This window comes from Melospiza melodia, chromosome 5, assembly GCF_035770615.1.
Source record: "Melospiza melodia melodia isolate bMelMel2 chromosome 5, bMelMel2.pri, whole genome shotgun sequence".
In the NCBI taxonomy this organism is placed as follows: Eukaryota; Metazoa; Chordata; class Aves; order Passeriformes; family Passerellidae; genus Melospiza; species Melospiza melodia.
In genome coordinates, this window is record NC_086198.1 from 37,046,883 (window position 1) to 37,061,247 (window position 14,365).

General features: G+C 48.3%; 1 protein-coding gene across 1 annotated transcript in view; it reads left to right on the forward strand.

Moving 5' to 3' along the window:
* Nucleotides 1-6,821: 6,821 nt before the first annotated feature.
* Nucleotides 6,822-14,365, forward strand: part of FAT4 (FAT atypical cadherin 4) — a 120,362-nt gene continuing 112,818 nt past the window's right edge. Inside the window, exon 1 of the mRNA XM_063157087.1 lies at nucleotides 6,822-12,089. Coding sequence (XP_063013157.1) covers nucleotides 6,822-12,089 — 5,268 coding nt within the window. The remainder of the gene's footprint in view (nucleotides 12,090-14,365) is intronic.

A 14,365-nucleotide genomic window follows, 5' to 3' on the forward strand; every position in this document is an offset into this window, starting at 1 on the left:
ATTTTATATATTTATATTTTGATCCCTTATATATGAATTTTTGATCATTTTGGTATTTATATAATTTTTAAAAATATTTGTATATATTATTTATATTAAAATTATTTTTATATAAATATTTTATATTTTGTTCTTTTGCTTGAGGACCTAGAGTCCCCAGCATGGGGCAGTACAGATGTTTCTTCAGCCACAAGTAATCATTCCTCATTTATTGTCACCTGATGTGAGCCCCAGCTCTCACTGGCAATTCCCATTCAGCACTTACTGTGCTATATTTCACCTCAGAGTAATGAAAGTACTTTTCAGGATGACATTAAGTAGTGATATAAAGTGACTGTGACTTACCCTTACCCCCTCATAATGTATTGGAATTTTTACATTACTGGCAAGTTTTGGAAAAATAAAGTTCTACCTCGGTTCCTTAATCAGGGAAAGACTAAAAGTTTAATTAACATAAAACATGATGTATTTCAGCTTCTGCACAGCCTAAAGGCTCCAAGGTTTTTCCTTGGCATATCAAAAAGTCTTCGTAATAAATCACCATATGCTACTAAATGTAAAGACATAATAAACTTGCTCTGTGGTACTCTGAGACTGATGAAAAGATGAGATCTCTTTAAATATGAGATCTCTTTTTTTAAATCAATCATGAAATATAATAATTTACTTTAAGGTTATGTAGTATAAGGCCTACTTACATCTCTTACATGTGTGCTGTTTGCCCTTGAATGCTTCATAATTTTTCTTAATATTTTTTAAAAGACTTGAGGGAGATTGTTGAGCTTTTTTCCCCTTATAGAGAGTACACATTTCTGAATATTATGCAGATACTGTCTCTTACTTAAATTCTCTCTAAGTAGACTTTTCCCAGCTTTTATTCCTTTATCCTCTAATCTACCCACGCTGAAGCAAGCTGCCATTGTAACCACGTTCATACCAAAATTTTATTCTTCTGAGAGCCAAGTGATTTGGACATTCATGGCCTTACTTCTTCAAAAACTGCATTTGAGATGTTTTAGGTACTTTATTTCTCTTCCTTGAGCAACTGGCATCATGACAAGAGAGTCAGTAAAGCCCCACTTAGCATCAGGGTGACTACCAGTAAAGCTGCTGGGCTGCAGTGAACAGATTTAACTCCCAGATCTGCAGATTTGCTGAGCTGTTTTACTGGATAATAGGTGTTATTTCTGATCTAGAGACTTTAAGAGGTTTAGGTTTTAGAGATTTTAGGTTGCTTGGTTTAATGAAGACTGAGTAAGTGCCCAGAAGCTTCACAGTGACTGTGTGCAGTTGCATGATGATGTGTTTCAGATTTTCTGGATTCCAGACAAACAGTTTATTTTCCCAGTGTCTTGCTTTCAGTAATTGCATCCCATTACTAAACTCCATCAAGAGTATGGAATACAGATGCTTGAAGGAGTAATGAGGTGCATTCCTTCAAAGAGAAAACAAAGACTAAGCCAGAAAATATAAGCTTTCCAAATGTTTAAACAGATTATGAAAAAAAAGAAACAGGTCAAAATGGTTTGAGTTTCTGGGACATAGCAAAATTAGGACTTTTAACTACTTAGTGACTATGAGCTCATGGTCCAGGCAAATGATTCAGGCTAGTTTCTCTCCTCAGCTAGCTGAACTCTACCATCTTGTGGGTTCCCAGGAAATTACAGCTTCAGTCTTAAAAATCATCCTAATAAACCAGCTAAAATAAAATAGCTGACAGTACTGCTTTTGGGTTTTTTAATGACTCTGTAGCATATTATAGACAAAATACTAATAAAGTGTTTTTTAAAATTTATTTACTCTTTCAATTTGTGGCTTTCTAAGCCATAACAATATGTGTGCATTGCACATATTTCAGTATTTCCCAGTTACTTTGCAAATTCTTGATTTGATCAGTGGAAGTTTTACTGTGACAATAGAAAAGAGAATTATACAAGTCCTTTGTTGCAATTGTGACAAGGAAATCAGAGCACTCAAAACAAAAATCAACCAAAATCAAGCACTTGTTTTGAGAGTCTGCTTCTTTCTCCTGCTCATTTAAGTTATCCTTAAGTACCAGAGATCAGTACAGTTTTGGCTTTGAACAGCAGGATTTCCACTTTCTATATGGTAGGGATTTTTTACAGGAACTTTTTACTTTCTTTTTCTGCTCAGGAGTGATGGGATTCGTCCGTTCATTTGATGGGAATCTGACTTTGAGTCAAATAATGCTGAATTTAACACTTGAACTGTAGAGGATATTTTTCAAAACCTTTTAAAATGTGGTAGCTGCTGAGTTCAGCAGGGTTTCACCAGCAGCCAGGCCGTGAGCTATTAAAAAAACCCAAACCTTAATTTAAAAAAAAAGAAAAAAAGAAGAAAAAAGCCACAATATGCAGTTAAAAGCACTGTGGGGTGCTCTAGCTGTTAAAGGAAAAAGAAAACATGGTGTTGCAGAGCAGGTGTTGAGAAATTAAACTACTGGGTTCAGACCAGTACATTTCTAGGCTATAAAACATGGCTGGAAAAACACTTTAATGTTCTTTTTCCAAGTGGAGCGAGTCTATTAAGTAATAAATATCAAAAGGCCAATTCAGCTCTCATTAGTGTGACTGGGATGGGAACTGAGACTTGAATGAGGCTCTAAAAGTCAGATGCTGCTGTCCCTGTCTGGGAGGATGTGATGCTCAGTGACACATCTGAATTGTTTAGTGTCAGAGCAAGTGAAACTTGACTGATATGCCGTGTTCAGTCCTCAAAACAACAGCAGGACTCATGGTGTGTTATCTATCTAATAATGAAAAGGTAGGGTTCAATACCTATTGATTTAAATCAACATTATTCTGCCTCAAGGACTGCTAAACTGCATCCTGAGAAAGATGTTACAGTAATATTTTTACTTCTGGAGCAACACGGGAGAAAGTGCTGGAACAAAGGTGTTTTTCACTCTGTCTGTCCCTGGCTGAAATACAAAGTGGTGTGAAAAATTCAAATGCAGTTAGTAAGAGGAACCAACAGAGAAAAAGTTCAGTAAGAGAAGCAAAGAAAAATAGATTTACTCATTCATCAAACACACCCTGCACCCTTTTAAGAAAGAAAGGTCTCACATCAATGAAGACTTCAATGAAGCCTGTAGATGATGATAGAATCATTTAGGTTGGAAAAGACCTTTAAGATCATTGACTAAACTGCAATGCTGCAAGTGTGGGCAGGATTCCAGCTGCCTCCAAGGAATAATGAGAATGCCCAGTGCCCAGCCTTGCATCACTCAGGAGCACAGAGCCTTTGTGCTCTTACCTTCAGCTCATCAGACATAAAACACAGAAACCTACCTGCCAGATCTGCTGGATTCATGACCAGTTCCTGTTCTGGCTGCAGAATAAAATTCTCTCCCTGTTGTGATATTCAATTGCAACCCTGAGACCTCAGAGGGCTGTGTGAGATAATAGGTATGCGTTCAATTTTCATTAGACTCACCCAAGGAACAAAAATTGCTTAGAAACCTTTTCCTCTTTTCACTTCATCCATCAGCCCTCTGCTTCTGTGCTGTCTGTGCCTTCCAGCACAACATTTCAGCAGCATCAGGGCCCACTTGAGGCAAAAACAGCGCTGGAAGCACATTAAATGTGACAGCCAGATGTGTTGATCTGTTGACAATGGACACTGAGGTCGTTATTAAGACTTTGCAGTGCAGCATGAGCTGGACAGTGTTGGGATTAGATTGCTTCTCCCATATCTGGAGGTGAAAGCCTGATGAAGTGTTGGGAGGTGTTATCAACAGAGCTGGAGGCAAGACAAAAAGTGCAAGAATGACCTATTCTTCACTTTATTTCCATCCCTGCAAGTTAAGAGTGGTGGAGTGCTTCTTAGCACAGACTTAACTCTGTTGAAATGTATTTGTGTTAACATAGAAGGGGTCAAAACTCAAGCCACACTTATGCTGATGAACCACCAGAGTAATTCCACTGACATCCACAGACTTTATAATAAAGGTATTGCTTAACACCTCCCAAAGCTGCTTCAATTTTAATGGGCTTTTTCTTAGCCATTAAAATAACTTAAAAAAAGTACAGTTGGTTTTAAAGCATCTTCTAAGTTTGACTACATTTGAGACAGCTCACAGTTAAACTACAGTTGTAATGAGAAAATAATCTTTAAATTATTTTATGACCGAAAACTTTCTGTAAAATTTTGTATAACTTTTCATAAACATTTGGATTTAAAAAAGTAACTTTCTGAATCCTAAGGAATGGAATTTTGATATATTGAAACACTTCAGGAATTTAAAGGGTGTTCTTTTTTCTTTTGTGAATGACTCATCTAAAAAAACATTTTTACATCTACAGGTACAAAAGGCTTAAGCAAATTATGGTTTTGAAGAGGTTCTGAGATATTTACGTCCATCATAACAGATCATTGATATAATTGCAAATATTAAATTACAGGGCCTGTAAACTGGCAAATATATTTTGTTTGATTCATTCTAATGTGCTGCAAAACTTTGCAATGTAGAATTTTATTTTAACATAATGCAAGGGGAACAGATGATATTTCTGGGATCTAATATTGACAGACATTACTTATGAGTCTCTAGAGTAGCAAAACATGGTGCTTTAAAACCTATTGTCCAGATATTCTCCTGTTTTCTGGATATTCTTTCTTGCCCAGAATTTTAGCCATTTTGCTTACCTCTGATGTACAGTATTTAAAACACTGATGTTTTGCTTTCATATATTTAAATTTCCATACTTTTGCAGCAGCATTTCTTATGTTGACATTTGAGAGAAGTACCCAGAGGGAAGCACAAACTTATGGGCACAGAAGAGCCTGAACAATGTCAGGACAAGGCTGTGCCTGTTCCACATGAAATATAGTTGGTTAGTAATTCTAATCAGAACTAGGGAAAGAACCAAAGCCCCTTTCAGGGGCAGAATGTTTCTCCGGGCTGTCTTTTGGATTTGGAGGTCAAATTTACGTGGCAGATGTGATAAATTCCATGCAGTGAAGAAAAAACTCCAGTGATTGGGACGTGATGAATGCTCCAAGACTTGTTCTAGTGAAGATGCTATCCTATGTTCTCCATGTCGGTAATCATCCCCCTCCAGCCCATATAATCTTATTTTTTCGCGAATCGCTGTTGGATTTTGCTGGCTCATAAGCCGCTAGCATTTTTGCGATGGAAGTTAAAGAAAGCCCCTTTCGAGGCTGCAGGCGAGGGTCGATGCACGCCTGTAGGTGGAGTTAAATATCAAAGAACCGGAGCAGAGCGCGGATCCCGGCGGGGGCAGCACGGATGAGCCCTGCTCGGCTGTCCCATGGATTCATCCCCGCAAGAGAGGAGGACGTGTTCACACCAAGAATAGTTATCTCCCGCTAGACTAGTGCAGCTAGGAAAGGCAGAGCGCTGCGAGGCACCAAAGCCCTTCTCCAGGTCGGATGCAGACGCGGAGAAATGAAAACTAAATACAGGCAGGGCACAGCAGTGCCAGGCAGGGAGAGGGGTTGTGCCCATGGGGTCGGGGCTGATCGCGGGTGTGAGCATCCATTCCTAGAGGGATTTGCAGGAATTGCTGGTCCGAGGTAGCTCTTCGTGTTAGGTGACAATAGAAAATAAGAACCACCCGTTCTTTCTTACTGTTTCCAGTCAAGATTGCTGCTAATGGTCATTTGACCTCCCTTTCTTTAATCATATCCAGGGTACTAGCGGGGAACAAACTGCCTTTGGCACCACGTCCTTCTACACGCCCCTACTTTTTTTTTTCCACTTCTTTTCTCACTTTTCCATGCTGGAAAATACACTACCAGGTTCTTTAACTCACAGAGATAAACTCTGTAATTTGGTCATCCCTTATGCTGGATTTACCTTGTCATTTTAATTGCCAGATTTACCTTTGGGACTTTAATTGCCATCTATAGACTTTGTTTACAACCGCTGCTTGTATTTAAAGAAGAATTCGCAGAAAATTAAAACTTTTGCTGCCTCCTCGGATCTTCCTCGGTTTTTTGCAGGCTTTTTGGGATGGAGGAAGGATTTGGGCTTTTCGGTGTGCACCGTGGGATGCTCCGGCATCCCGGTGACGCTCCCGGCCGCCGCGCCGGGCGGAGCGGCAGAGGGCGCTGCGGGCCCGCGGGAGGCGCTGCCAGCGCCGCATCTTCCCGGGATAACGGGACCCGCAAGTTCCCTCCAGAGCTGCCTCCGAAGTGCGCGGAGCCCCGTGCCCGGTTCGCGGGCAGCCCGCCCCGCTCCGCTCCGCTCCGCCCCGCTCCGCTCCGCCCGGCTCTCCCGGCTCGCTGCCCGCTCCGGGCGGGAGCACCCGTGGGACCCGCTCCCCGCTCCCGGGAGCTGTCCCCGCTCCGCGCCCGTCCCGCTCCAGCCGGGGCGGCCCCTCAGGTGCGGGGGGCGGGCCGGGGCGGGGCGGCGCGGTGCGGCGGCCAATGGGCGCCCGTGGGGGGAGCCGGCCCGGCCGTCAAGAGGGCCGGGATCCATGAGCGCCGGGCAAAGTTGGGTCCGGGCGTTCGCGGATCGCGGACCGGCTCTGCCGCCGTGCGCCCGGGCATGCCGGCGGGGCGGCGGGCACCGCGCGGGAGCGGCGGGCCGCGGGGGCCCCGGCGGTAGCGGCTGCGGCTGCTGAGCGGCGATGCGGCGCGGCGCCCCCGGCCGCCCCCCAGCCCCGGAGCGGCGGCGGGAGCAGCGGCGGCACAGCCGGAGCCGGAGCGTCCCGTGAGCGCCCGCTCCGCTGCCTTCTGCGTCCGGAGCGCAGCGTCCGCGGGTGCCGAGAGCGGGAGCGGGGCAAGCGGCGGCGCCGGGCCGCCCCCTCGGGGCGCTGCGCCCCCGGCTCGCCATGGGCCGCCCCCCCGCCGCCCGCGGGCCGCCGCCGCCGCTGCTGCTGTCGCTGCTGCTGCCGCTGCTGCCGCCGCTGGGGAGCGCCGCCGCCGCGGAGCCGCGCCAGGTGTTCCGAGTGCTGGAGGAGCAGCCGGCCGGCACTTGGGTGGGCACCATCGCCACCCGGCCCGGCTTCACCTACCGCCTGAGCGAGCACCACGAGCTCTTCGCCATCAACGCCACCTCGGGCGCCCTGCACACCCGCGCCACCATCGACCGCGAGAGCCTGGCCAGCGACGTGGTGGACCTGGTGGTGCTCTCCAGCCAGCCCACCTACCCCAGCGAGGTGCGCGTCCTGGTGCTCGACCTCAACGACAACGCGCCCGTCTTCCCCGACCCCTCCATCGTGGTGACTTTCAAGGAGGACACGGGCAGCGGGCGCCAGCTCATCCTGGACACTGCCACCGACGCCGACAGTGGCACCAATGGCGTGGACCATGGCTCCTATCGGATTGTGGCCGGCAACGAGGAGGGCCGATTCCGCCTGAACATCACCCTCAACCCCAGCGGTGAGGGCGCTTTCCTGCACCTGGTTTCCCGCGGAGGGCTGGACCGGGAGGCCACCCCCACGTACCAGCTGTTGGTACAGGTGGAGGACAAGGGCGAGCCCCGTCGGCGAGGGTACCTTCAGGTCAATGTCACTGTCCAGGATATCAATGACAACCCGCCCATCTTCAGCCAGACGCTTTACCAGGCTCGAGTGCCTGAGGACGCGCCCGTCGGGGCCAGCGTTCTCCAGGTGACCGCGGCCGATGCCGACGAGGGCACCAACGCTGACATCCGCTACCGCCTGGAAGGAGGCGATGGCAGCGGTGCTGGGGACGGGGCTGGCAGCCTCCCGTTCGAGGTGGACCCCGAGAGCGGGGTGATCCGCATCCGCGAGCGCCTGGACTACGAGGTGCGGCAGCAGTACTCGCTGACCGTGCAGGCCATGGACCGCGGTGTGCCAGCGCTGAGCGGCCGGGCCGAGGCCGTCATCCGCCTGCTCGACGTCAACGACAACGAGCCCCGGGTGAAGTTCCGCTACTTCCCGGCCACCTCCCGGTTCGCCTCCGTGGATGAGAACGCGGCCCCTGGCACGGTGGTGGCCCTGCTGACGGTGAGCGACGCCGACTCTCCGGCGGCCAACGGGAACATCTCCGTGTCCATCCTGGCAGGAAACGAGCAGCGGCACTTCGAGGTGCACAGCAGCAAGGTACCCAACCTCAGCCTCATCAAGGTGGCGGCTGCGCTGGACCGGGAGCGCATCCCGGCCTACAACCTTACCGTGGCGGTGGCGGATAACTACGGGGCCCCACCGCCACCTCCAGGCTCCCCCACTTCTGTCTTCTCCCCCGAGGGAGCGGTGGCAGCTCCCGTGAGCCGCTCCTCGGTGGCCAGCCTGGTGATCTTTGTGAACGACATCAACGACCACCCACCCGTCTTCGGGCAGTCGGTCTACAGCGTGAACATCAGCGAGGACGTGCCCGCGGGCAGCTACGTGCGAGGCCTCAGCGCCACGGACCGGGACTCGGGCCTCAATGCCAACCTCAAATACAGCATCGTCTCGGGCAACGAGCTGGGCTGGTTCTGTATCAGCGAGCACAGCGGGCTGGTCACCACGGCCGTCCCCAAGGGCACGTCCAGCTCCAGCAGGCTGGACCGGGAGACTGCTTCTCAGGTGGTGCTCAACATCAGCGCCCGTGACCAGGGTGTGCAGCCCAAGTTCTCCTACGCACAGCTGGTGGTGACCGTCCTGGATGTCAATGACAACAAGCCTCGCTTCGGTCAGCCTGAGGGTTACCAGGTGGCCCTGGCTGAAAACTCCCCGTCAGGAACTGAGCTGCTTGTCCTGAGTGCCACTGATGGGGACCTGGGGGACAATGGGACTGTCCGCTTCTCCCTGCAGGAAGCCGAGCCGGTGCTGGCAGCAGTTGGCCCCTCCTCTGTGACCCCTCGCCAGATGTTTCGTCTGGACCCGGTTTCAGGCAAGCTCAGCACCGTCTCACAGCTGGACCGGGAGGAGCAGTCTCACTTCTCCTTGCAGGTCTTGGCCACTGATTTGGGCTCTCCTCCCCTTTCTTCGGTGGCCCGAGTTAACGTGACCATCCTGGATGTGAATGACAATAGCCCCGTGTTTTACCCCATTCAGTATTTTGCCCATATCCAGGAAAATGAGCCAGCTGGAACCTATGTGACCACCGTGTCTGCCACGGACCCCGATCTGGGCCCCAATGGAACAGTCAAGTACAGCATCTCAGCTGGAGATACCTCCAGGTTTCAGGTCCATGGGCAGACAGGAGTCATCACAACAAAAATAGCCCTGGACAGGGAGGAGAAAACTGCTTACCAGTTGCAGATCGTGGCCACTGATGGTGGCCATCTTCAGTCTCAGAACCAAGCCATTGTCACCATCACTGTCTTGGACACACAGGACAACCCTCCTGTTTTCAGCCAGGGCACATACAGTTTTGTTGTCTTTGAAAACGTTGCCCTGGGTTACCACGTGGGTACTGTCTTTGCTTCCACCATGGACCTCAACACCAACATCAGTTACCTGATTACCACGGGTGACCAGAGGGGCGTGTTTGCCATCCACAGGGTGACGGGGCAGATCACCACAGCCAGTATCATTGACAGGGAGGAGCAGGCATTTTACCAGCTGAAGGTGGTTGCCAGGGGTGGGGCGATAACTGGCGATGCTGTGGTCAATATAACTGTCAAAGACTTAAATGACAATTCCCCACACTTCATTCAAGTGGTGGAAAGTGTAAATGTTGTTGAGAACTGGAAAGCTGGGCATACCATATTCCAGGCCAAAGCTCTTGATCCTGATGAAGGTGTTAATGGCATGGTCCTTTACAGCCTTAAGCAAAACCCAAAGGGCTTGTTCTCAATCAATGAGCAAACTGGTGCTATAAGCTTAACGGGGCCGCTTGACATAAATGCTGGGTCTTACCAGGTTGAAATCCTGGCCTCAGATATGGGGGTGCCTCAGCTGTCCTCCTCCTTTATCCTGACTGTCTCTGTCCATGATGTAAATGATAACCCGCCTGTGTTTGACCAGCTTTCGTATGAAATTACTATTTTGGAGTCTGAGCCTGTGAATTCCAGGTTCTTTAAGGTACAGGCTTCTGACAAAGACTCGGGAGTGAACGGTGAAATCGCTTACAGTATAATTGAAGGAAATGCTGGGGATGCCTTTGGGATATTCCCAGATGGCCAGCTGTATATAAAAAGTGAACTGGACCGTGAGCTTCAGGAAAGATATGTTTTACTGGTCGTTGCCTCTGATAGAGCAGTAGAACCACTCAATGCTACTGTGAATGTTACTGTGATTCTGGAGGATGTAAATGATAACAGGCCCCTGTTCAACAGTACCAACTATGTGTTTTATTTTGAAGAGGAACAGAGAGGTGGGTCGTACGTGGGTAAAATAAATGCTGTAGATAAAGACTTTGGACCGAACGGTGAGGTCAGGTATTCATTTGAGAATATGCAGCCAGATTTTGAGCTGAACACAGTAACTGGGGAAATCAGGAGCGCTCATCAGTTTGACAGAGAAGCTCTCATGAGGCAGAGGGGAGCTGCAGTGTTTAGCCTTACAGTAATAGCCACAGATCAGGGGTTGCCAAAGCCTCTGAAAGATCAGGCAACTGTACAGATCTACATGAAAGACATCAATGATAACGCACCCAAGTTTTTGAAAGATCTTTACCAAGCCACTATATCAGAATTGGCAGCAAATCTGACACAGGTGCTGCGAGTTTCTGCCTCAGATGTTGATGAAGGGGTCAATGGGTTGATTCAGTATTCTGTAATCAAGGGAAATGAAGAAAATCAGTTTGTAATAGACAGCAGCACAGGCCAAGTGACCTTAGTAGGCAGACTGGATTATGAGGCTACTGCATCATATTCCCTTGTCATCCAAGCAGTAGACTCCGGAGCTGTTGCCCTAAGTTCAACTTGCATGTTGAGCATTGATGTGTTGGATGAAAATGACAACAGCCCTTCCTTCCCTAAATCAACCCTGTTAGTGGATGTCTTGGAAAATATGAGGGTTGGTGAGCTTGTGTCATCTATCACTGCCACTGATTCTGATTCAGGTGACAATGCTGACCTCCACTACAGCATTACAGGCACAAACAATCACGGGACCTTTAGCATCAGTCCCAACACCGGGAGTATTTTCCTTGCCAAGAAACTGGATTTTGAGACACAATCTCTGTATAAGCTGAACATAACGGCAAAAGACCAAGGGAGGCCCCCGCGATCCTCTACCATGTCAGTGGTCATACACGTCAGGGATTTCAACGATAACCCTCCTCATTTTCCTCCAGGAGACATCTTTAAGTCAATTGTTGAGAACCTTCCTGTGGGCAGCTCTGTCATTTCCGTGACTGCTCATGATCCGGACGCGGATATTAACGGGCAGCTAACGTATGCCATCATCCAGCAGATGCCGAGGGGGAATCACTTCCGTATCGACGAGGTGAGAGGGACGATATTTACCAATGCTGAGATCGACCGGGAGTTTGCCAACCTCTTTGAGCTGACGGTCAAAGCCACGGATCAGGCCGTTCCCGTGGAGTCCAGGCGCTTTGCCCTCAAGAACGTGACCATCCTGGTGACGGATCAGAACGACAACGTGCCTGTGTTCGTGTCGCAGAACGCCCTCGCAGCCGACCCCTCGGTGGTGATCGGCTCCATCCTGACCACCATTATCGCTGCGGATCCCGACGAGGGTGCCAACGGGGAGGTGGAGTATGAGATAGTCAATGGAGACACCGAAACCTTCATCGTGGACCGCTACAGCGGGGATCTGAGACTGGCCTCAGCCTTGGTGCCTTCTCAGCTCATCTACAACCTCATAGTTTCTGCCACCGACCTGGGCCCCGAGAGGAGAAAGTCCACCACTGAGATGACTATAATCCTGCAGGGGGTTGACGGGCCTGTTTTCACTCAGCCCAAATACATCACCATCCTGAAGGAGGGCGAGCCCATCGGGACGAACGTGATCTCCCTGGAGGCGGCGAGCCCGCGGGGTGCGGAGGCGCAGGTGGAATATTACATTGTGTCTGTTCGCTGCGAGGACAGGAGCCTGGGGCGCCTCTTCACCATTGGGCGCCACACCGGCGTCATCCAGACCGCTGCCATCCTGGACAGGGAGCAGGGAGCACGCCTCTACCTGGTGGATGTTTACGCCATTGAGAAGTCGTCTCTTCTGCCCCGCACGCAGCGAGCAGAGGTAAAGGTTTATGCAGTAATTATTTGTCTTGTTGCTCCTCGGTAATTCCAGGATTATGGTTGGGTTTTCATTGAAGTTGTGGTGTCAGTGTTGGGCATGAGAATGGGCTCTGAGCAGCTCATGTCATGGAAGTTCTTGCCATCCCTGCCTGGCTGAGTCCCTCCGATGACAGGTCTCCTCACACACCTCCAATTTTGGTTACTTTTCTACTTAACTCACTGATGAGTATGAAAATGGTTTTGTTTCTCTTCCTGGATGTGACAGGTGGTAAAAGTGTAACATTTTATTTGGAAACTTCCCTTATCACAAAGCCTTGACTGAAGGGTCTTTAAAGGTTTTCTGCCTGACTAGCTTGAAAAGCAATGGGTGGAAACCAGGTTTGGAACGTCATCTGTGAAGTACAAGTGTTTTATTTGCTCTGTTTTCAGTCACAGAGCTGATCATTCACTCTGCTCCTGCTGTCTTGTGTGGTAATGCTGAGAAGCCAGGTGTGAGAATGAGTCTTGTGTTTGCTTGAAGTTGCAGCATCTCCTGGAGCTGCCTTCTGCACTTCACCATGGCCTTTGACTTGCCATTCCTGGGAATTTGGGGCTGGCCCTGCTGAGTGGGCCAGCCAGGAGAGGATGGATGGTGGTAGTGTGTAGTGGTTTAACCCTTTCCCTCTCTGGCTGAACATGCCCCTCAGTGCTGCACAGCCCCACCGATCCCCCAGCCACACTTCCTCCTGGGAATTAAGTGTTAGTTTTGATACTGTGGTGGTTTGCAGGTTTGGGGTTTTTTTTTGGTTTGATCTTAGCAAAAGTGGTATTTCCAATTCTTACTTGACAGCTGTGGATTTTTTTCTCTTCATAGTAGCTGCTTTTGTTGTTTCTTCTGCAGGTTAAGTATGATCTGTGTGTGATGTTGCTCTCCCATCTGGCAGTGACATATCCTCTCTGAAGTGATTGTCAGGGATTTTGAGCACTGCTCCATCTCAGAGATGTGATCCCATCCTGCTGTATGTGCAATGTGCTACTGATGGTCATGTGTTGACCAACAGTAGAGTATTGGAAAAAGACCTGTTTTAGCAGTGCTGCTGGTTAAGTAATCCATGCTATTTTTATGAGAATATTCCTGTTGTGTAGGGCTTTGTACCCCTGCTAACAATTCGTAAAAGAGACACCTTTATAATTTTTTCCTTACGATTGTGTCACATTTTGTCTTGGTGGACAGTTGTTCTGAGGGTCCGGCCTTTGCCATTGGGCATTTGGATCATGACCCTTCAGCTCTGACTTTGAGCAAAGAGTTTCTTGGCTGGGGAAGGACTCATAGGAGACCCAACCCCATGGCTGCAATATTCTTACGTGTTGTAAAAGCATTTAACATGAGTATTTGCTGAGCAGGGAAGAGAACAACCATTGAAACTTCAATCAAGTTTTACATTGTTGAATGCAAACCACTTCTGAAATCACAAGCAAATGTTTTATTCTGTAAAGAACACTGAGAGGCATAATTGGGAGTTAGAATTTCCTATTACTGGTTGTATCTTTATAGCCTCTAAAATGTGCCTTCTCCCAAATGTAATTAGCTTACTGTGCTTCTTTGTAAATGTATTATAAATTATAATCAGCTTTCAACTTTCAAAAACATAACCATATGCAGTCTTCCTCTTAACTGATGGGATTTCTCTGGGAGGCTTTTGCTGTCCAGCACAAGAACTGCTACAGTGACATTCTGTGTGCAAGCTGACTGTCAGTGGGTGCTGAATAAGCAACACAACTTTTTTTCATATATTCATATATATTTTTTTCTATTTGATTTTGTTTGTTGGTTTTGGTTTGGATTTTTTTTTTTTTTTTTGTGGGGAAAAAAACATGAGTATTGTGTATTTTCTTTCTTCTCTTATGAAGAGTGTTGGGTTTTGTGTCTCGGTATGGTTAAAGAAAAGGGAAAAATAGTAATAGGATAGTCTTAACAATATCTACATGATTATTCTTCATTGCCTGCCATGCTCTCTGCCCTGATGCCAGAAATCATCTTAATTGCAGTGTGGCATGTGAGAGAACCACTGAGCACGGGGAGCTGCCCAGTGCTAAACGCTCTGAGTGAGATTGGCACGGAGAGCAGCAGGAGTAAGGAAGTTAATGGATCTTTTGTCTGATACAGACTGCAGCGGTGGGTCTGGGTGACAGGTACCTGGTGTGAAATAGAGATGTTTACAGTTTTGAAGCAGTGATTCGGCTTTGTCTGGCAGTACAAAAGAGGAGCAGGCTTGCATGAAACCACTTGCTCGAGAA